This window comes from Barbus barbus, assembly GCF_936440315.1.
Source record: "Barbus barbus genome assembly, chromosome: 14".
Taxonomy (NCBI): domain Eukaryota; kingdom Metazoa; phylum Chordata; class Actinopteri; order Cypriniformes; family Cyprinidae; genus Barbus; species Barbus barbus.
Window position 1 is genome coordinate 26691672 of NC_136742.1, and position 23365 is coordinate 26715036.

Genomic DNA, 23365 nt, shown 5'->3' on the forward strand with positions numbered 1-23365 from the left:
TGAAGAAAATTAGCTGAGGGGCAAATATTGCTTTTTTTAGCAAAAGGACATGACCTGTTTGAAAGATTTGCCATGCCTCCTATTTCCATAACAAGCTGATTTTTTACAGTAGTTCAGTAATGCAGACGTTCACTTTTAAGACTATATACAGTCTCTTGCATAATGTTGGAAAAATTAATTGCATTACATTTGCTCCTAGAAGTTCGGGTTACCTCGATTATGTTGGGTAATAATATTAAATGAGATTTCGATTTGCATTGCAGATGTTGTACAATCAACAGAGCTCAGATGCTTGTCTCCTATTAAAGAAGAGTCTTTAGAACCTGCACAAGAAGACTGTCCTCTTAGCCCTTTCGGATCGAGGCAAGGTCTCCCACCAGACCCAGAGGAAAGGTATTATACAATGCAAAAAATATATATTTGTAAAACAGACTGTTTTGAAGTTTCATGGAAGCTGGGTAAAGTTATAATCACTGTAGGGCTTAGATGAGAATGCACAAAGTTTTATTAATTACATTTTAAAATATATAAACATAAAAAAGGCTACTGTTGCATGCTTTCATGAGCATAACAGACTTTCAAAAAATATTCATACATTACAGATCACACACTTTTGAACATTAGTGTAAATAAAAGAAATTTGCAACATTTATTATTATTATTATTATTTAGTCATTTAGCAGACGCTTTTATCCAAAGCGACTTACAAATGAGGACAACAGAAGCAATCAATTGTAGTATTAAAACAACTAAAAACAGATCCAAAACTAAAAACTAAAACTTTATAAATACTACCTATACACATTTTAAAAATCAAAACATTAAATAAAAATGACAAATGCATACAACAAAATTTCAAAACTTAACAATTAAACACTTTACAGTTTAAAAAAAAATCATCTATTAAACACAGGCCTATTCGACCAGGACTGAGAGAAGAGCAAAAAACATTTGCAGATTTTGTTGGAGAACATCTCAAAACAGACCAAGCTATTCTCCAACATGAGATTCAGGTATGAGCAGTATTCAGAAAGAAACTTAACACAGTTATACACAGTTTAAGTGTGTTCTAAACAATATCCTCTCTATTTTCCAGACTAATTCACAAATCAGAGGAGCAGAGAAGAGGAATTTCCTTCGTAAAGGAGAAGGAACATTTAGAATTTCGAAGGGTAAGGACTGCTCACAGAAACTCCAGAGGAGACGCTCTGTTAGTCCACAAATGAAGCTCAGTCAGCAGACGATACGTCCCACTGAATTTCATCAGAAAGAGATCCCAAATAGGAGCAGTCCTGGACTGAAGGGCGTAGGAAACTTCTGTGACCATAGATCTGGAGTGGAAGGCCCTCTAAAAAAGACCATTGCTCTACAGGATGATGATTTATCATCAAACAGCAAAGGGAAAGTCAAAGCTTTGACTGCTAATAACAATGCAGCCTCACTTAAAAGTAAGCACAGTGTAGGAGTCTTGATGAATTTTGGTAAAACCAATGGAAGCAAGCCAAGTGGATCTGCTCTGGCACAAAGCAAAGAAAGTGTTGGTTTTAAAAAAGTTAATGACCACATTGTCAAAATCCCTGAGAAAAATGGTTTTACTACAAATTACCGTTTGCTCAGCCAGAGTGGATATCCATCTAAAGAAGTCAATCTAACTGACGAGGTGATGGAGTCACTGGCTCTTAGCGATTCTCGCGACAGCACTAGCAGTGAGGACGGACCCAACTCTCAGTCTCATGGCCCGTTACCTAATTACCTCTCAAGGCACACGGATCACAAATATCAGAGTCTGGATTTGTCAGATGGCGACTATGCTAGTGACGCTCCGAGTGAGACTCGATTCAATGAAGAACATCATACTTCTACTTCTATGTCCAGTTCTTCAAGCTTCAGCAGTGATTCTGAACTTAAGAGCTTAAAAGGGTCTATGGCTAACCGCTCCAGAAAAACAGAAGAAAGGGGGGCCGACAGTGACTTTAGACAAGCTTCTGCTTCTGAACTCCTCACAATGGAGTTCTCAAATGTCAAAGTCACTCCAGAAGACACCACTCATGGCATGGGACAAGAGCAACCACATACTCCAATCAGGTTTTGCAGAAAGATTATGTTTTTAACCTAATAATATGATTTTTACTCTAGCCCTCAAGCTCAAGTTTCTATCTCTGAATTCACATATACTTGAATTTGACCAGGAAAGAGATGGGAGAGCATGGTTTTAATGGTGAGGATGGCTGCAGACCTTTGCTCAGGCCGAAGAAACATGAACCTCAGGTAGAATCACATTTTAGACAAGTTTACATCATGTCTCAATGTGTGAATCCACTTTATTTCTCACATACAGTACTACTAAAAATGAAGGTTCCAAAAGGGGTGTTTCACAATGATTCCATTGAAGACCCATTTTGGGTTCCTCAAAGAATCTTTCACTAAATAGCTCTAACCATTTTGTTTTAGTGTGAACAACATTTTAAGAACCTTTTTCCACTTTAAAGAACTTTTTGTGCAGTGGAAATGTTTTATAGATGTTTAATTTTCTTCATGGAACCACTAAATGACATGTCTTATCCTTAAATGGTTTCAATAGCGAATTTCCATCCAGAAAATATACTTAATGTGTTATGTTTCAATCTTTGTGCATGTAGGATCTGAGACTGCAGATCTCATCTCTGAAGCAGCAGTTGATGGAGAGGGAGTCTCACTGGTCGCAGGCCCAGAGTCTCCTCCAGAGCCATGTTGAAGCCCTCACCCGAAAAAACCAGGAGCTTCACAGCAGGCTCAATGTGAACAAGAGATCGCACCAGAGTGCTGGTTCCTCTGCTCTTCAGTCTGGATCATACAGCACGGTCAGAGCAAATTCAAACCACTGTTTTTCCACTAAAAATATCTATACATATACATATATATATATATATATATATATATATATATACATACATACATACAGGTGCATCTCAATAAATTAGAATGTTGTGAAAAAGTTCATTTATTCTTAAGTTATTTCAAAAAGTGAAACTTTCATATATTTTAGATTAATTGCATGTAAAGAAAAACATTTCAAAAGTTTTTTGTTTTAATTTTGATGATTAGAGCTTACAGCTGATGAAAGTCAAAAATCAGTATATCAAAATATTAGAATATTTACGTTTGAGTTTCAATTAATGACCATCCCTACAGTATAAATTCTGGGTATCTCTTGTTCTTTGAAACCACAATAATGGAGAAGACTGGTGACTTGGCAATGATCCAGAAGACGAACATTGACGCCCTCCACAAAGAGGGTAAATCACAGAGGGTCATTACTGAAAGGTGTGGCTGTTTAGAGAGTGCTGTATCAAAGCATTTTAAATGCAAAGTTGACTGGAAGGAAGAATTTGGGTAGGAAAAGGTGCACAAGCAACAGGGATGACCGCAAGCTTGAGAATACTGTCAAGCAAAGCTGATTCAAACACTTGTGAGAGCTTCACAAGGAGTGGACTGAAGCTGGAGTCAGTGCATCAAGAGTCTCCACGCTCAGACGTCTTCAGGAAAAGGGCTACCAAGCCACTTCTGAACCAGAGACAACGTCAGAAGCGTCTTACCTGGGCTGTGGATAAAAAGAACTGGGCTGTTGCTCAGTGGTCCAAAGCCCTCTTTTCAGATGAAAGTCAATTTTGCATTTCATTTGGAAATTAAGGTCCCAGAGTCTGAAGGAAGACTGGAGAGGCACAGAATCCATGTTGCTTGAAGTCCAGTGTGAAGTTTCCACAGTCAGTGATGATTTGGGCTGCCATGTCATCTGCTGGTGTTGGTCCACTGTGTTTTCTGAAGTCCACAGTCAACGCAGCCATCTACCAGGAAATTTTAGAGCAATTCATGCTTCCTTCTGCTGACAAGCTTTATAGAAATGCTGATTTCATTTTCCAGCAGGACTTGGCACCTGCCCACACTGCCAAAGGTACCAAAAGCAAATTGATTGGCCAGCAAACTCGCCTGTCCTGAACCCCATAGAGAATCTATGGGTTACTGTCAAGAGGAAGATGAGAGACACCAGACCCAACAATGCAGATGACCTGAAGGCCGCTATCAAAGCAACCTGGGCTTCCATAACACCCGAGCAGTGCCACAAACTGATCACCTCCATGCCACGCCGCATTGATGCAGTAATTCATGCAAAAGGAGTCCCTACCAAGTATTGAGTGCATATACAGTAATTGAACATACTTTCCAGAAGGCCAACAATTCACTAAAAATGTTTTTTTATTGGTCTTATGAAGTATTCTAATTTGTTGAGATATTGAATTGGTGGGTTTTTGTTAAATGTGAGCCTAAATCATCACAATTAAAAGAACCAAAGACTTAAACTACTTCAGTCTGTGTGCATTGAATTTATTTAATACAAGAGTTTCACAATTTGAGTTGAATTACTGAAATAAATGAACTTTTCCACGACATTCTAATTTATTGAGATGCACATGTACAAACCCGATTCCAAAAAAGTTGGGACACTGTACAAATTGTGAATAAAAACAGAATGCAATGATGTGGAAGTTTCAAATTTCAATATTTTATTCAGAATACAACATAGATGACATATAAAATGTTTAAACTGAGAAAATGTATAATTTTAGGGGAAAAATAAGTTTATTTTAAATTTCATGGCATCAACACATCTCAAAAAAGTTGGGACAAGGCCATGTTTACCACTGTGTGGCATCCCCTCTTTTTATAACAGTCTGCAAACGTTTGGGGACTGAGGAGACAAGTTGCTCAAGTTTAGGAATAGGAATGTTGTCCCATTCTTGTCTAATACAGGCAACTTGGGTTGTCCTTGTCCTCTTTAGTCCGGATGACATGGCGTCCCAATTTTCCAAAAAGAACTTCAAATTTTGATTCGTCTGACCACAGAACAGTTTTCCACTTTGCCACTGTCCATTTTAAATAAGCCTTGGCCCAGAGAAAAACGCCTGTGCTTCTGGATCATGTTTAGATATGGCTTCTTTTTTGACCTATAGAGTTTTAGCCGGCAACGGCGAATGGCACGGCGGATTGTGTTCACCAACAATGTTTTCTGGAAGTATTCCTGAGCCCATGTTGTGATTTCCATTACAGTAGCATTCCTGTATGTGATGCAGTGTCGTCTAAGGGCCCGAAGATCACGGGCATCCAGTATGGTTTTCCGGCCTTGACCCTTACGCACAGAGATTGTTCCAGATTCTCTGAATTTTTGGATGATATTATGCACTGTAGATGATGATAACTTCAAACTCTTTGCAATTTTTCTCTGAGAAACTCCTTTCTGATATTGCTCCACTATTTTTCGCCGCAGCATTGGGGGATTCTCTTGCCATCTTGACTTCTGAGAGACACTGCCACTCTGAGAGGCTCTTTTTATACCCAATCATGTTGCCAATTGACCTAATAAGTTGCAAATTGGTCCTCCAGCTGTCCCTTATATGTACATTTAACTTTTCCGGCCTCTTATTGCTGCCTGTCCCAACTTTTTTGGAATGTGTAGCTCTCATGAAATCCAAAATGAGCCAATATTTGGCATGACATTTCAAAATGTCTCACTTTCAACATTTGATATGTTATCTATATTCTATTGTGAATAAAATATAAGTTTATGAGATTTGTAAATTATTGCATTCCTTTTTTATTCATAATTTGTACAGTGTCCCAACTTTTTTGGAATCGGGTTTGTATATATACTTAGATATAAATGGAAAGCAGGGCAAAAAAATGAATTAACATATTTGAGTGATTAAATATTGAAGGCAATATTTCCTTTGGTCTTTACGCAAAACAAAAATAACATATGTTGCACTTCAGTTTGAACAGAGAAGAGAAGAACCACAGCGGACCAATCCCGTAAGAAGCACAACTCCAGCCTTTAACAAACCCCTCATCCACAGGACACAGCAGGACAATGTTAGTATGCTAACATCATAAATGTGCATTAATAACAACAAAAACCGTGTTTCAATCTGTAAAACATTTTTATAGCTTTAAAGTAAATATTTCCTTGTTTATGTTTAGTCAGACTAGTTGTAGTCACAACTACTTGAGCTAAAGTCATTTCCTATAAACCCGTTGAGGTGTGTAATATGTTCTCTAGTGCCTTTAAGCTCCTCATAAATAATTAATGATGACTCTCAAAGCCCAGTGTCAGATAATTGACTCAGTTCTTTATAACTAATTCATGCATGTGCAATGCATCTACCCATCTCCATTTCATACAGTGTAAGTGTTAAATCCTGATTTTATTGTAATTGTTTGTTTATAATTTATGAACACAGAGCTATTCAATATAAATGGAACATTTAGTCAGACCAGCATATAGCATCATTTTTATGCAATATATTTATTCTATCACTGTGCCTGTTTTTGACACACATAATACAGATCACGTTTCTTAATCAGTACTTGCAGTAGGCTAAACATGTTCTTGTTTTAAGTATAAACTTAACTCAAACTTAGTTTGATTTATAAAATAAAATTCCTTTATTAGATACTTTACTGGAAAACAGAACAAAAATATTGATACATTTTTGTACAGTGATTCCATTGTATTTTATCAAAATCATCTGATTTTTCTTCTCCTTGAATGACCAGGCAAATGGACGTTCTGTTACCAAAGCTAACAGGATAACAGAATGCATGGACAACTCTTTGAGTAAGCATGTTCTCTTGTGCTTCATCTCCTATAAACCAACATACAAGCTGTCATCACATATTAGATGTACTGTGTACAACTTGCCATGTCTTGTGTGTTATGTTTTTCCAAAAAGGAAAGAATCCTGCACTTTCCATTGACAGTCCACAGAACAATGCCATGATTACACAAGGTGGAAAGGTATATACATTTCTCTTAAAGGGACAGTTCCCCTGATGCAGTCAGCCCAGGGCTCGCAAAATAATATTGTGAAATATTACTGCAATTTCAAATAAATGTTTTCTATTTTAATATACTTTAAAATTTAATTCATTCCTGTGAAGCAAAGCAGTATTTTCAGAGTCACGTGATCCTTCAGAAATCATTCTAATATGCAGATTTTTAATCAATGTTGGAAACAGTTGTACTGTTTTTTTATTTTTTATTATACTGTATTTTGGGACCTGTGATATTTAAAAAAAAAAAAAGTTAAAAAGAACAGTGTTTAGTCAAAATAGAGATTTTGTGTTACAATATAAACTATTCAAAAGTTTGGGGTCAGACATTTTTTTCTTTTTTTTTTTAAAGATACTTAAAAAAATTTTTTAAAGAAAGTTAAATAAACTTTATTCAGCAAGGATGTTTTAAATGGATAAAATAGATAGCAAAGACTTCTATTGTTAGAAAATATTTCTATTTTGAATAAATGCTGTTCTTGGAAGAAGAGTGCGGCCGCTGTATTTAAGGTAGCCCATCTGCAGGGCGGTGATACATTTTGGTAGCCCGACTGGAAAACACAATAGCCCCGGGACGTCGGGCTAGCGATTTTGCGAGCCCTGCAGCCAACATATCAGTACACTCAGAATTCGAGCATGAAGTAATGACACACACTTGTACAGTGTTTTATCCCATTGTGTCCCTCATTATGATGGAATAGTCGAACCCAGTTTCTATTATGAAATGTTCAATGCATCATAGTATCATAATGACACTTTTGTCCACAGGGAAGTTTGGTTTATCATCATACTGACTGCAATAATACACAAATGCCATCCCAGGCTAGAAAAAACAAAGTACGAGAGGAAACCTGCTATCCGGATGGAAGAGTAATGACAGTGTTTTGCCATCCGAAATTTTAGTTACACAAAGCTTGCAATATGTATTTAAAAATACTCTACTTTTAATTAGGTGGAGCATCTTTTTTGGAGCGGATGTCGTGTGATCACATTCCGCAATGGAACGAAGAAAGAGATTGGTGTTGATAAGTCAGTCACTGTTACGTTCTTCAATGGAGATGTTAAACGGATGCTGGCTGATGGGACTGTGGTGTGTATCACGAGTGAATAAGGAACTCTTATCAAGTCTGTTCCCACAGTTACTGGTGTATTGCAACATTTCAAAATTCATTGATTATTTTGTGGTCATCCACCAGAAAACTAACATGTTCCTACAGGCCCAAACCTTTGGTTTTTGTCTCATGATGCTGCAGATGTGTCACACTTTTTCACACTTTATAAGGCCTGTAATTTTTGATCAGAAATACCATAAGTGTAACAAGATGGGGGAACACCCCCCCCTTAAAAAAACTACAAAAATTGAAAAATAAATTAATAATAAAAAGAGATGCTATACCCATGTGTGAGCAAAGTTAATAAGTTTAAGTCCAATGCATTAACTAAGTCAAAAAGACAGAACCACAGTATGAGGGTTAAATGAACAATTCAACTTTTTAAAAATTTCTCAGTTAACAATTTTACCTCTTTACATTTAGATATACTACTATAATGATGCTCGAACAACACACTCGACTTATCCATCTGGCTTGGAGGTTGTGCAGTTTCCAAACAACCAAAGAGGTTAGGAAAAATGATGTGAAAGACTTTCTTTCATTGACAAGCACTTTTAAAATTATTTTGTAAGTTGTTAATAAAACATCATTATAGTATACTTGCTTTTTTGTAAAGCTTTCTTTCTGTTTCTTTGTAATTATTTTCAATTTTACGTTTTAGTATAATTCAGTATATATAAATTTCAGTATAATTTTACTGTGAATTTGGAATTTTAAGTGTTTTTTAATGTTACATTTAACATAGAAAAACACCATCCTGATGGTACAAGGGAGATATCCTTCCCGGATGGCACGGGCAAGATTCTCCACTCCGATGGTCGAGAGGAGACTATTTTTCCAGATGGAACTGTTGTCAAGATATCACAGTAAGCTTAAAGGGATACTCTACCCCAAAATGCAAATTTTGTCATTAATCACTTACCCCCAAGTCGTTCCAAACCCATAAAAGCTTCGTTCGTCCTCAGAACACAATTTAAGATATTTTGGATGAAAACTGGGAGGCTTGTGACTGTCCCATTGACTGCCAAGTAAATTACACTGTCAAGGCACAGAAAAGTATAAAAAACATCATCAAAATAGTCTGCCATCAGTGGTTCAATCTGAATTCTGAAGTCAATGGGACAGTCACAAGCCTCCTAGTTTTCATCCAAAATATCTTAAATTGTGTTCTGAGGATGAACGAAGCTTTTATGGGTTTGGAACGACATGCGGGTAAGACTAAATTTGCATTTTGGGATGGAGTATCCCTTTAATATCTGCTTTCCTTTCTTCTTATTAACTCCCTTACACACTGTTTGCACAGACATGGGGAAAAGGTGGTGGAGTTTACCAATGGGCAGAGAGAGATTCACACTTCACAATACAAGCGGAGGATGTACCCGGATGGAACAGTTAAAACTGTCTACACAAATGGGAGGCAAGAAACAAAGTTCTCATCTGGGAGGGTTCGCATTAAGAACAATGAAGGCCTCATTATAATGGACAAAAAATGAACTTCTAAAAACCCTTTTCATGTTATTTATTTGTTTTTATATTGACAGAATTTAGTAACTATTCTTATGCATATTTAACTGACCTCATACTGAAGAAGAAAAAATACTTTTTGGAGTTTCAAGTGCTGTTTTGTACTTTATTAATGTATTATTTAAACTGTATGACATTCAGATGAACTAAGCTTGTTTATTTTTGCATGTACTGTCAGCAGGCGTCTTGTATTGCTAAGAGTTCCTCTCAGCATGAACACATCTGATACATATACAGGTGAAGACTTGTGACCCTCTGACCTAGTGCTGACATTGTACTACATTGCAACAATCTAGTTTCAGTAGAGGAGCATTACTGAAATAGTAAGAGAGCTGGTAACGTCGTTGATAACTTGGGAACAGTTCAGGGAAAAAGTTATTTTTCTTAAGAGTTCAGTTAAAATGTATTCTTAATGTAATTTTTAGTCTTTATTTACAAGTAGCCATACATTATTATTTAATAATACATCATTTTAATCAGTTATCAGATTACTCAGTCAGAAGTTATATATATGTTCATTTCTGATTTGGTCACGATATTATTCTGTTCTAAACTGGCACATAGAGAGAATAACCCTGTGTTCATTTACTGTTTTTGAAGGGCGGATTTTAAGATGAGTTATATTCTCCTCATGTCATGCCCTATTTGGAGTTTTAAGTTTATTAAAATATGCAAAGGTATGTGTTGCTTCTTTAATTGAGCATTAAACCTGAGGATGTGTTTTGTGGTTGTAGATGTTTTTGTGTTGTCTGACCTTATGTGTATGTAAAATATACACTACCATTCAAAAGTATGGGGTCAGAAAGTTTTTCTGTTTTTTTCCCCAAAAGAAATGAACACTTATTAAACAAACATGATTTCTGAAGGATCATGCATGTGACACTAAAGACTGGAATAATGGCTGCGGAAAATTCAGCTTTGCCATCACAAGAAGAAATTGTATTAAATATATTTTTAAAAATATATTAAAATAGAAAACGGTTCTTTCAAATGTACTGTATTTACTGTATTTTTGCACAAATAAATGCAGTCTTGGTGAATATAAGAGTCCATAAAAAATGAACAAAAAAAAGGTAGTGTATATATTGATATTTTAGACCTTTTTTATATTTTCACACAGACACATACTCACATATATGATTACTATACATTGTATGTACTCTTCCCAGTTTCCTCTTCTTGTGTTGTGTTGTAATTACAAACTGTTAGAAAAATTCAGCCAACTTAAATAATTAAAAACAAAATACATTTTACTTGACTTTTGAATTTAAAAAGGAGCATTTGCTGAGAAGAGGTGGATCTTTCGGCCCCCAAAGCAGAGGCTCAAATTTGTCCCTGACACCAATGCTCTGACTGCTTTCCATCTTTGTTCTCTCCTTTTCATTAAAGGAAGATGCCAGTCGGTTTGTGAGTTTATGAACTTCGTTCACAATAGCCTTAACATTCGCTTGGTCCTGAGAGGCTTTCCACGTAGCATCATTAAAGGGAAACGTCAGTATGAAGTCGCCAACACGACAAGGAGGGATGCCTCTGTCTTGAGTCATGCTGTTCCACGGGACAGCTGGAGATTTGACTTTACGTACGTGAAGAGATGGTAACTTGCATACGGTAGATGGTGCATTTCTATGCGATTGCCCCGTGCCTTTAAATGTTGAGAGTTTAAGGCCATCAGATTCCACCTCATCGTTCATTTCCTCAAACTTCTGAGGATCCCTTTCATGTCCAATTGATTTCGAATTGGGGTGAATGGGCCAAGTATCACAACCGATGTTATTACTAGCACAAGCATTTACAGAAGTGCCTTGAGAACTTGAAGAGCTTGAGATAGACTGATTCCTGTTTTTGTTGTCTAAAGGAGTTGCATGTAAACTCTTGGGCAACAAAAACCCTTGAGAGATTTTTGGCCATAAATACCGGCTACCCGATCTCTTCCTGCAGTATCCCTTCTGTCTGAAACTATCAACCATCCTGTAGTTCATCAGGTCGATGATATCACTGATCAGCCCTTTCTTGACACTTACATCAGCAGAGCAGTCCAATGAAAGTGCAGGACTGTAGTTGACCTCTAGAAGCCATGGTTTGTAGCTGGCGTCAATGAGGATGTCAAACCCCAACAGTTCTAGACAGTTGGGGCTGGAGGGAACGCAAGGAACGGCTGTGAGCAGAGTCAGCGTAACAATATTGCTGATCCTGTGCCACAGCAGAAGTTCGTTGACATCTTGTTTGTGAAGAAAACTGCGGAATCTGCTCATGGTCCACTTGCATCCTCGACCCACTCGCTCTTTGTCTGTGGCGTAGCACATTCCAAACTTATTAATGCTGGTATTAGTCAAATGAGAGTACAGGCTCTCTAAAGAAGTAAGGGTGTACTTTTCTGTCGCGAAACGCACTAGGCCTTCCTGGTGCATGTAAATCACAAGAGGAGAGAAGCTTTTTACACAAACGTAAATGCGTAGATCAAACTTGTAGCCTGAAATGAGAAGCGGGTTGCTGATGTATCTCTGCACAATTAGCGAAGAGTCGTAGACCAAGTCCTTGATATCCTCAAACAGAAATATACCTCTTCCTCTAGACAAGTCAACTGGCTTACAAATCCAGTAGCGTGACTTCCCTCTGTCAGTCATGCGATTCCTAGTGTACACCCCTAGAAACTTTCTGTATTCGTTTGGCAATATGAAAGCAGCAGGGCTGAAGTCGTACAGGGCTGCGCCGAAAGCGATCTTCATTCTTCTCATGTGTCGTGCCAGACAGTCCTTGCGTGTAATCTGGCTCATTTTGGGATGGTGGTTCAGTCTCTGCCATGGCAGGATGTTTTCGTAGTCAGACTTTCGGAAGCCAGAGGCTCTCCAGTAGAGGTTCCAGTCTCCTTCCTCCTGCTCCTCTTCATCATACTCCTCCCAGCCGCGCTCCAGCAGCACCTCACGGACCACCTGTGGAGCTCCTCCGTGCAGTCTGAACACCAGGGGAGCAAAACCACATTCCCTTTCGGCCATAGATAAGATCCCAGTGCCTCCAAGAAATCATGTAAGTCAGTTCTCTGAATCCTGCATGGAATGGGGGAAATCACATTGGTTTAATTTTCCAATTGATCATGTTGTTCTTGTCTGGAAATACTGGAAATGCTTGCCTTTGCTACTTATTATGCAGATCAGTTAGTAATTAATACAGCTTATAAATTATAAGTCATGTGAATGCAATGCATGCCAACATTTCTGTTAAAGTTTGTAAAAAAAATGTAAATAAAGATAATAAATAATAGGGTGATAAAAACGGATTAATGCAGTCAAAAGCCAGTTTTTTAGATGCAATGAGCCCTCCAGATAAAACCATGAGGGTGAGTAATTAAAGAATCTTCATTTTTGGGTGAACTATCCCTTAAAGTTTTCAATTGCATGTTCTATTCATAGTACTATCCTGTATTTCTTTATATTGTCTATTTATTTGTACATTTTCCCCCCTAATTGTTTACCCTGAACTTTTTTATTGACACACTAGTATTCCCTTGCAGCCTACAGTTTAAAAACTCCTGGTCTAGAGGCTCATAGAAACGCACGAACTAATACCAGATCATTCTTGAGCATCTAAACACAGTCATATTAAGATTATGACTCAAAAGAAAGACATTTTTAATTACGCCCACGAAATAAAGCACAACCTTGCATTGCCAGCGTGTTTTTTTTAACATTCATTCATATAATTTATCTCAGTTTTAGTGCATCTAGTTACATTTAGGTCTAATTTGACACTTTTTTTTATTTCAAAATAGCTTGTAAAGTATATTTGCATAAATCACTCTTACCTGACCGAGCTCTGTTGCCTGGGAGATCCTCCACAGTGTTCCTGTCAGACAGGTTCAGGTTCTGCTCTGGTCATCTTTCGTTGCTAGGATACCTTTGAATAAAAGCGTGTGTGAATCAGCGTTTAACGTTAGCCAAACCAAAACGGTTTGCCAATCGTTCAAAAGATTGCAATATATATATATATATATATATATATATATATAGGCCTGTTACTTATTACATCATTTTATCTGAGAAGAAACCACTGCCACCTACTGAGATCAAAATACACCTACAGAAAAAGGTGACACTGGCAAGGACCAGTTTGCTATCCGTGAGAATGCTGCCATCTACTGGTCACAACGCAAAGCAATATACAGGCTGTAGTGCGTTATTCTGTAATATTATCAGGCTATATACTTCAGGTACATCTAAAAAAATTAGAATATCATGAAAAAGGTCAATATTTTTTGTCACTCATTTCAGCAAGTGAAACCCATATATTATATAGATTCATTAAACATATTATGAAATATTTCAAGCCTTTATTTCTTGAAATTTTGATGATTATGGCTTAAAACCCAATAAAATTTGAATATTACATAAGATCAATAAAAAAAAGGATATTTAAAACAGAAATGTCAGGCTTCTGAAAATTATGTTAATTTCTATGCACTCAATACTTGGTAGGGGCTCCTTTTGCATGAATTACTGCATCAATGCGGCGTGGCATGGAGGCAATCAGCCTGTGGCACTGCTGAGGTGGTATGGAAGCCCAGGTTGCTTTGATAGCGGCCTTCAGGTCATCTGCATTGTTGGGTCTGGTGTCTCTCATCTTCCTCTTGACAATACCCTATAGATTCTCTATGGGGTTCAGGACAGGCGAGTTTGCTGGCCAATCAAGCACAGTAAAACCATGGTCACTGAACCAGCTTTTGGTACCTTTGGCAGTGTGGGCAGGTGCCAAGTCCTGCTGGAAAATGAAATCAGCATCTCCATAAAGCTTGTCAGCAGAAGGAAGCATGAAGTGCTCTAAAATGTCCTGGTAGATGGCTGTGTTGACTGTGGACTTCAGAAAACACAGTGGACCAACACCAGCAGATGACATGGCAGCCCAAATCACTGACTGTGGAAACTTCAAACTGGACTTCAAGCAACATGGATTCGGTGCCTCTCCACTCTTCCTCCAGACTCTAGGACCTTGATTTCCAAATGAAATGCAAAATTTACTTTCATCTGAAAAGAGGACTTTGGACCACTGAGCAACAGTCCAGTTCTTTTTTTCCACAGCCCAGGTAAGACGCTTCTGATGTTGTTTCTGGTTCAGAAGTGGCTTGGTAGCCCTTTTCCTGAAGACGTCTGAGCGTGGAGACTCTTGATGCACTGACTCCAGCTTCAGTCCACTCCTTGTGAAGCTCTCCCAAGTGTTTGAATCAGCTTTGCTTGACAGTATTCTCAAGCTTGCGGTCATCCCTGTTGCTTGTGCACCTTTTCCTACCCAAATTCTTCCTTCCAGTCAACTTTGCATTTAAAATGCTTTGATACAGCACTCTGTAAACAGTCATACCTTTCAGTAATGACCTTCTGTGACTTACCCTCTTTGTGGAGGGCGTCAATGTTCGTCTTCTGGATCATTGCCAAGTCAGCAGTCTTCTAGTTATAATGGTTATTGTGGTTTCAAAGAACAAGAGATACCCAGAATTTATACTGTAGGGATGGTCATTTAATGAAACTCAAATGTAAATATTCTAATATTTTGAGATACTGATGTTTGACTTCCATGAGCTGTAAGCTCTAATCAACAAAATTAAAACAAAATAACTTTTGAAATGTTTTACTTTACATGTAATTAATCTAAAATATATGAAAGTTTCACTTTTTGAAATGTCAACTTTTTCACGATATTCAATTTTTTTTAGATGTACCTGTATGCAACACTACATGTTATATATGCCATAAGTTTATTAGAGAAATACAGTGATTTACACTGTAGTCTTCATAGCAGCATGCAGGTGGCATACAGAGACAGCAAATCTGATAGTCCAGCTGTTAGTATTATATTGGGGAATGAATTAAATTCTGTCATGGTTACTAAAATTTGTCATGTAAAATACGCAATGCTTAAATGAGTACAGATCAGAATTTCACCATGTTCTCAGCCCATAAAGATATCCTAAAACTGTTTATTTGTAATATACTGTACAGTGTATTGTGGACACAGAATATTTGAAGTGAAGTGACATACGGCCAGTGAAGTGACCCATACTCGGAATTTGTGCTCTGCATTTAACCCATCCAAGTGCACACACACACACAGTGAACACACACCCGGAGCAGTGGGCAGCCATTATGCTGCGGCACCTAGGGAGCAGTTGGGGGTTCGGTGCCTTGCTCAAGGGCACCTCAGTCGTGGTATTGAGGGTGGAGAGAGCGCTGGACATTCACTCCCCCCACCTACAATTCCTGCCGGCCCGAGACTCAAACCCGCAACCTTTGGATTACGAATCCGACTCTCTAACCATTAGGCCATGACTTCCCCTGTCGTGGCCTAATTTGTACACTGTCTGGTAAGAATCCAAGCGTATAAATTGTTTTCTTCAGTTGTATAACTCTGTTTAACAGGTTTTTTAAGTGCTGTCATAAACATATTTCTGGTAAGCTGTGAATGTGAATGTCACATATTTATTACTATCATTCAGAGATGCATAACCAGAGTTATTGTCTGAATTACAACCCAGATGCACAGAATGAGATCCAATTGCTTTATTTTGATTCACTGTTATATTGTTCATTTCTTGCATGACAACACTAATAGCCATTGCTTCAGGAAGAGTGTAATCTGCAAATTATTATTTGATTCCTTTTTTGGTGAAAAGGCTTCATAATGACTCACTCAGACTATCTATAAGCATGCCAGGAAGATCCTGTAACATGCAGAAATGCCCTTTAGACATTGCTGATAAAGGCTATAAAGATTATAATCTGTGCAGAATCTTTTTTACTTCATTGTTGTGGTAATATTTACATTTCGTGTAACATTCTGTCTGAACTGATTATTATATATTATTATAGGAAGATTATTATATAATTTCCTACATTATTTTTAAGTTCTCAGACATATTATTATCTGGATCTCATGTGATTTTTGTTTTGTAGATTTGACGTGATCTTTGACTCCGCATGATGCAATAGGGAACTGGTACAGTCACTGGTGTAATTTAATTCAAAGTCATGTTTATGGGAAAAATAGCTGATTTATTATGTATATAGACATTTTAATATATACTATTTTTAATATGATCTTATCTACTAAACACTTGCTCATGTTAACCTGACATGTTCACATTTAGCATAGTATTTGATCTGCTGCTATGAGGTAAATACAATAAGCATATTAAAAGAAAAAAAAAATATTTAAATGGATATACTGAATGAAATGTATTCGTGATTTTGTACAGAAATAAAAAAATAATAAAGAAAATGATTTACATGCTACATCAAAAAATAGAATAGCTTGTCAACACCGTAAAACATACTGAAAAATGATCTAAAAAAAATCTATATTTTACATACTGAGATACATACTGATGCAGAAATATCAACTCAAATCTATTTACATTTTTGTCTGAGAGATAATATCTTTGTCATTCAATTCTGTGAGGTCAGCCTTTTCTGGTTTATGCAAGTCGTCAGTAGTCACTGGTGGAGTTGGATGCTTGTACTCATTATACTCAACATAAAGGTAAGTTACCATGGTAAGGGCAAGAACTGCTAAAGCAATGTAGATTTTGGTGGACAGGCAGATGAATGTGCTGTAAGCAAAGGCTATAACAAAACCGAGTGACTCCCACATGCGGTAGTTAGCAAATGCTGCTTCTTTGTGCTCAGCAAAGAGAATGCCATAAAGTGCTGCAAATGAAATAAACACACAGTATAATGATTAGACAATATATTTATTTATTAAAAACACTGTATTATATGAATAATTATTATTCAGCTTATTCAATCATCAATAGTCCTGATTTTAGTCTGTTTATAATTGTCTGTAGAGTGTTTATCAGGCTTTAGCATCCAAAACCTTTCTTTTTATATTCGTAATAATAATTTAACTGTATAGGTAACTAAGTAGTATGCGGTATAAAGCACTCACCATTGGTTTGTGTTTGCCACACAGCATCTGCCATCCCCCAGAGGGCCGGAAATACGAAAAACACTCCCAGCTGGTTTGGATGAGGCTCCCAGAACAAAAGACCCAGAAAACAGCTCAGGTTTGTCACTGCAGCTGTAAAAGTGTTGTAAGACAGAATGAACATAAATACTAGCAACCATACTTAACCTTTAAACCATATGTCAACCTGTTCTTTTATTACCCAAGGAAAAGAGGGCGATTCTTCCAGTGTATTGAGCCAGTCTACCAAACGCGAATGAGCACAGGGAGTTAGTGGCACCAAAGCAGATCATCACAAAGCCAACGTAGTGTATTCCCAACGCACAAGTCACATAGTTCTGCAGGAGAAAGAGGGTCGCAAACACATTACATTCATATTTCATTAGGATGAAATAATAATAAATACTGTAAATAATAAAAGTCCCCAAAATGTTCAAGACGTGATGGTGTACCTTTGTGTATTCGCTAGAAAGGAAACTTTGCTCAAACCCACTGTACATGGTCAACGGGATGAGAAGCAACAATCTAGGATCTCTCAAGAGCTTGAAGGTAGCCAGAAAGGTGCTGCAAAACGATTGGTTGCCCTTGGTCTTACGAAATTCACTGGCCAGATCTCGGTCGATGTTGTCCAGGAACACTGCCACAAAAATGATGGCCAGAACTCCCACACCTGCAGGGACCAGAAACCATGAGGTCTTAATGGAAATGAATGAAAACTAGATTTGTATATTTTCTGAAAGAAATGCTAGGCTAAGCGCTTGCTAGGTTGTTTTTGGTGGATGACTTATGTACTGAAATTAAATATGTTTTTTTCAGATCTCGCCACTAATAACTGTTTTTATTTTTACTTTAATAGAGGAGGAGTAATCTGGACATTCAAAGCTAGATATGTTTAGTGAATTGTATGAAGGAAGTCATTCAACAGTTCACTAAACTAGTTTTTGGACACAAATACGAATGATTGTTACCCACCAATGTAGCAGCCTAGTAGTGTGTTCACTAGGTGTCTTGCTGGAAGGGTTGAGTTTGCGACTGTGAAATTTTCAAAGCATGATGTCGCACCACAGAACTGCAGGTTCTCCTCAGGGACTTCTAAAAACGAATAAATGTTGTGCATTTACAGTCACCAAAAAAAGTCAATAAAAATAAACACACTGGCAAAGTATTTAATCCAACCGTACCTATGCTATTATCCTGGCCGAATATTAGAGATGACATGAGGTTTCCCCATACCGCTGATGACTGAAAAATGAAGAAAAAGATGCCAAAATATTGGTTGATGAGATCCTGGCCTTTCTTGTTGATTTCCTGGCCTCGTCTGTTTCCACTTATTGTGAGATAGGTGCATTTTGCAGACCACAGCGGGGAACCTCCCATACCCAGAATGGCAGAGGTAGTCATCAGACTTGCCCTGCAGACAAAAATGATTTCAGAGAGGTGCTTTCTAACTTAAATGAACTGAACCTAAATGTTGAAATTAAATATTTGGGATCTGTAAGTAGCAACACAACTGTTTTCAGCATTGATAATAATAAGAAATGTTTCTTGAGCAGGAATCGGCATATTAGAATGATTTCTGTAGGATCATGTGACGCTGAAGACTGGAGTAATGATGCTGAAAATTCATCTTTGCATCACAGGAATAAATTACATTTTAAAATATATTTAAACTGAAATCAGTTATTTTTGATCAAATAAATGCAGCTTTGGTGAGAGAAAAAAATGGTAATAGTTTACAATAAGGTCAATTAGTTAACAACATTAGCTAAAATGAGCAATACTTCTACAGCATTTATTAATCTTAATGTTAATTTCAGCATTTACTAATGCATTATTAAAATCACAAGTTGTGTTTGTTAACACTAGTTAATGCACTGTGAACTAACATGAACAAACAATGAACGACTGTATTTTTATTAACTAACATTAATAAAGAGTGTAATAAATGTAGTGTTCATTGTTCGTTCATGTTAATTAATACATTAAGTAATGTTAATGAATGGCACCTTATTGTGAAGTGTCACCAAAAAATCTTACTGATCCTAAACTTTTGAACAGTATAAAAAATGTTAAATATATAACAATGCAAATATATCTGTCTTGTAGTATTTGAAACTGTGTCTCACACTTGCACAAAGAATAATGCCATTTTGAACTTATACTGTATATAAATATGCTTAGTTGTTTATATTGTTCAGCAAAGAAATCAGTAACCACGCACCAGCCCGGCGCAAGGTTTCCAAAGGAATATGCCACATAACAGCCCATAGAAAGGACAATGGTCCATTTACAGCCCAGATTTTTGATCATTATCGGAGGCAGAAACATTGAGGACAAAATGATGGCTCCATAGATGACACTGAGCGAAATAACACCCATTCCATCCTCGGCATTGAGGCTGCTCTGTAACGTACAAACATACCTCTGTCAGTATAAATACACCCACAAATCAATACCAATGATACAGTCATTTATGAAATCAGTTTAAGAGTGATTCTTCATTGTCAACTGTTCTGTAGGACAATTTGAAAGACAAAATGCTTTACATCAATCATTATGGTTTTAAAGGACAGATTTAATAAAGATAGCTTTAATTGTTTCTCATTTCATTTTTTAAGATTTTTTTTTTACTTGATTCACTCTTTTAAACTAGCCTCCCTAACCTAAATTTTTCAACTTTTATTTATGTTAAATTAATGATCAGCAACTACAAAGAATCATGTTTGTGTAGATATTTATCTGTACAATCTGTTTATTTATTTTTGCTTTAATCAATAACGCTGTAATTTACCGTAATGCTAAACAATTTAGAGATCAATGTCTATGTACATATCTCTGCAAGAATTTTAATATTAGACAGGCATTTTCAATAAAAGCTACATCATTATATCATTGAAATTACATTAGGCATCAATATCAAACTTTGTGACAACACTGTAAAAAAACGTAAAATTTTAAGGCAACCAGCTTCAGCAGATTTTTTGAGTTCTCTCAACTTATTTTTGTAGGAGATTCTCAACTTTGTGTTGTATAAACTTAAAAAAACAAGTTGAGAGAACTCAAAAATCTGCTGAAGCTGGTTGCCTTAAAATTTTAAGTTGGCTCAACTTTTTTTTTTTTTTTCCAGTGAATGCAACACAATGAATTATCTGTGATTTCTATTTCTTACCTGTAAACTCTGCAGCCCTCCATATGCTGTGAATAAGAGCAGAAACCCAAATGAAACCACAAGGACATTTTTGCTGGTTCGGCTCATCAATTTTTTCATCCTGAATTCCTGTGAATGCTTCAAAAGGGAAGAATTCCTTCAGTGAGTGACCTGTTAAAACAAAAAAGACTTTAGATTGACTTGGAAGTCGCACTGAGCTAATATAGCAAGGCTGAACACGCTCTAGGACAAAGTTCAGTGTAATGCAGTCATAAACGCATCCAGTTTCGGATGACTAAAGATGGGTCAATGAAAGACAAACTGCTGATTTCTTATCAGTTACTGAAGTGTTTTTAACACAAGTTTTCCTATGCTTTTTACCATGACACAGAAACACATGTTGCTGTTCTCATAACATTGAACTCAAAACATCGACCTAAGTTAAAAAAATATATAAAACAAGTCTAGTATTTGTCACTCATAGTGGTGCTAATCGTCTTTAATGTAGTCGTCAAGTGGGAGGTTTTATGATGTCATTGTGTTGATTGTTTTATTGTGCTATTTTTCACGTGTATTCAGACATGTGTAAATATAGTCACGTCAGCCAAGACATGTGCTGCACATTTCAACAGTAATATATTTAAATGACAGGTTTTACTGCACAGTTTGTCTTGAATCTGCAGACACAAAGAGACTGCTGGCTGGTTGTCTTGTTTACTGTATTTTTGATTTGCCTTGGTGACTGGTGAGCATACAAACAGTCAAAAATCTTACCAACTCCAAACTTTTGAATGAAATAAATATCATTTTTAAAAACACATTTTATGGTAGCTTCCATAACCCTTCCATAATAATAGCAAATACATATATCTACATATACATATGTATATCTCATATATAATATCATATAACAATACATTTACATATATATCGTATATTTTGTAAAATTTAAATATCTCTCTTAATATGGACGTCTATAGCTTTTAGTTGCATATTTTACTCATTCATTTATATAGGAGGTTGTATTGTTTATTTACCATATTCAAACCTTGAACTTTTGTTGCTATCTCATAAAACATGTTGTTGGACTGTTGAAGAAAAATATAATCACCCCAAGGCCATCCAAAACGAGATTATGAGTTTTTCTTCATCTGAAATTTAGCATTATATCACTTGCTCACTAATGAATCCTCTGCAGTGAATGGGTGCCGTCAGAATGAGAGTCCAAACATCACAGTAATCCGCACAACTCCAGTTAAATCTTGTAAAGTGAAAAAAAAAAAATACAAATATTTATTATGCAATAAATTCTACCAGAGCTTCAAAAATTCCGTTTGTTTCATTTCCGCATTAAAATGTATTAATAAAACAAAAAAGTAAATGACTCTGTACATACTGTAAATAATGAGTATTGTGATGATCTACTTTAATGAAATGAAATTTCCAACGAGGATAAGGGTTATTTACCATGACCTAGTAATACAAAATAGTGTAAGACTTTTATTTTATCTGGAATATAGGCTATGCTTGATATAATAATTACCCTATATCTTTATCTTAGTTTTTAATAATCTTTGCACATGCAGGTAGAATTTGCACAAGCAGAGTTGGTTAACCAAACATCATCAAAGCAACATGAAGCAACACCAGATTTCATTTTTCTGTATATATTTATCATTGCTACACACGCATATGTTAGTTTACACAAGACTTATGATTAGATTTATTGAGTAATATCCAGGAGGATTTTTTAAAAATTTACTTTTATTGTGACTATTTTTACAGTCCTCACTCTCAGATAAAGTTTTAGTAACTGGATTAGGCAGATGCAGAAGAAACAATAAACTGCTATAATCACAGACATGTTGTATCTGATTGTGAAATTAATATTGTTTTACTATCCAGTTGTGACAGCTGGGAGGTGAACATCACAATTGCACATCGTTGACTCCACCCAGCCTTTATCTGTGCATTTCATTCCTTTCCTCAGCATTCATTTGAAATCAGTAAGTAATCACTTTATCTGAGATGACTTACAATACACTTATTAGAAGGTTATGTGTTACTGCAAGTGTCTTGCTCTAGAGCACAATGGTTGTTCTTAAATTATGTGGATTTTATTATATAGACAAACACTAACCTATACCTTTACCATTTTTCAATTAAAAACTTGAAGTTATTTAAAGTGGCTTTCCTTGTTGTGTCCATTATAAGGGTCCCCAACATGTTGGCTTTAAGGTCTTATAATATGCCTATAGATTTTACTATCTTATCCCATCTAGATTTCATAAAACAGAAGACCCTGGCATTTCTGCATTTGAAATACACTACACAAATTAGTTGAGAATCACTCTGCTATAATTATGATCAGAAGTGGGTTTCGATTTTTAGAGCATTGTAAGGCTTCACTGTCATTCTTCCATTTGATCCCAAAAGTCAGATGAGGCAAGAAAAAAATGGAAATGTTTCATAAATTCTACTTAAGTTCAACTCATTCATTATTCCCAAGCACGTTGTTTAATAGAGGTCTGGCAGCTTCCCTCCAAATTCATGCCTGGAAACCAGATTATTTGAGAAATATCTTATGTCTTGCAAAGATTCCATATGCATATTTCATTATTACTAATTAATTTGATTTCCCAAAGGTTTCTTCGACAGGGTGCACAGTTCTCAATAAACTTGAGAAACTTAAGCTTTGAACCAGGGATTATTTTAGGAGTTATATTTAAAATATTTGTATATAATTTTTTCAGTTTTATTTATTTAGTTT

At 36.3% G+C, this 23365-nt stretch overlaps 3 protein-coding genes across 3 annotated transcripts; 1 reads left to right on the forward strand and 2 right to left on the reverse strand.

The window, feature by feature from the left end:
* Window positions 1–49: 49 nt before the first annotated feature.
* Window positions 50–9996, forward strand: LOC306880390 (uncharacterized protein; the record flags this gene model as incomplete). Its single annotated transcript, XM_079433881.1, has 14 exons — window positions 50–56; window positions 264–393; window positions 914–1013; window positions 1097–2085; window positions 2190–2268; window positions 2640–2840; window positions 5806–5904; window positions 6589–6649; window positions 6765–6829; window positions 7633–7734; window positions 7817–7954; window positions 8400–8484; window positions 8722–8842; window positions 9280–9996. The coding sequence occupies 14 exons, from the start codon at window positions 50–52 to the stop codon at window positions 9467–9469; spliced, it is 2367 nt and encodes a 788-aa protein (XP_079290007.1). The 3' UTR covers window positions 9470–9996.
* A 580-nt stretch (window positions 9997–10576) lies between these two features.
* Window positions 10577–13367, reverse strand: ttll2 (tubulin tyrosine ligase-like family, member 2). Its single transcript, XM_079434204.1, has 2 exons — window positions 13300–13367; window positions 10577–12544 (listed from the first exon to the last, which is right to left on the reverse strand). The coding sequence occupies exon 2, from the start codon at window positions 12491–12493 to the stop codon at window positions 10751–10753; it is 1743 nt and encodes a 580-aa protein (XP_079290330.1). The 5' UTR covers window positions 12494–12544; window positions 13300–13367; the 3' UTR covers window positions 10577–10750.
* A 3525-nt stretch (window positions 13368–16892) lies between these two features.
* LOC306880391 (protein unc-93 homolog A-like) lies at window positions 16893–20715 on the reverse strand (the record flags this gene model as incomplete). Its single annotated transcript, XM_079433882.1, has 8 exons — window positions 16893–17188; window positions 17430–17561; window positions 17650–17785; window positions 17900–18117; window positions 18420–18539; window positions 18629–18858; window positions 19669–19850; window positions 20617–20715. 8 exons carry the CDS (start codon window positions 20713–20715, stop codon window positions 16893–16895), a joined length of 1413 nt encoding a protein of 470 aa, XP_079290008.1.
* Window positions 20716–23365: the final 2650 nt, after the last annotated feature.

What these genes read in the sequence shown, in the direction of transcription:
- ttll2 (XM_079434204.1), bottom strand. Translation starts at nt 12,493, where the DNA reads ATGGCCGAAAGGGAATGTGGTTTTGCTCCCCTGGTGTTCAGACTGCAC.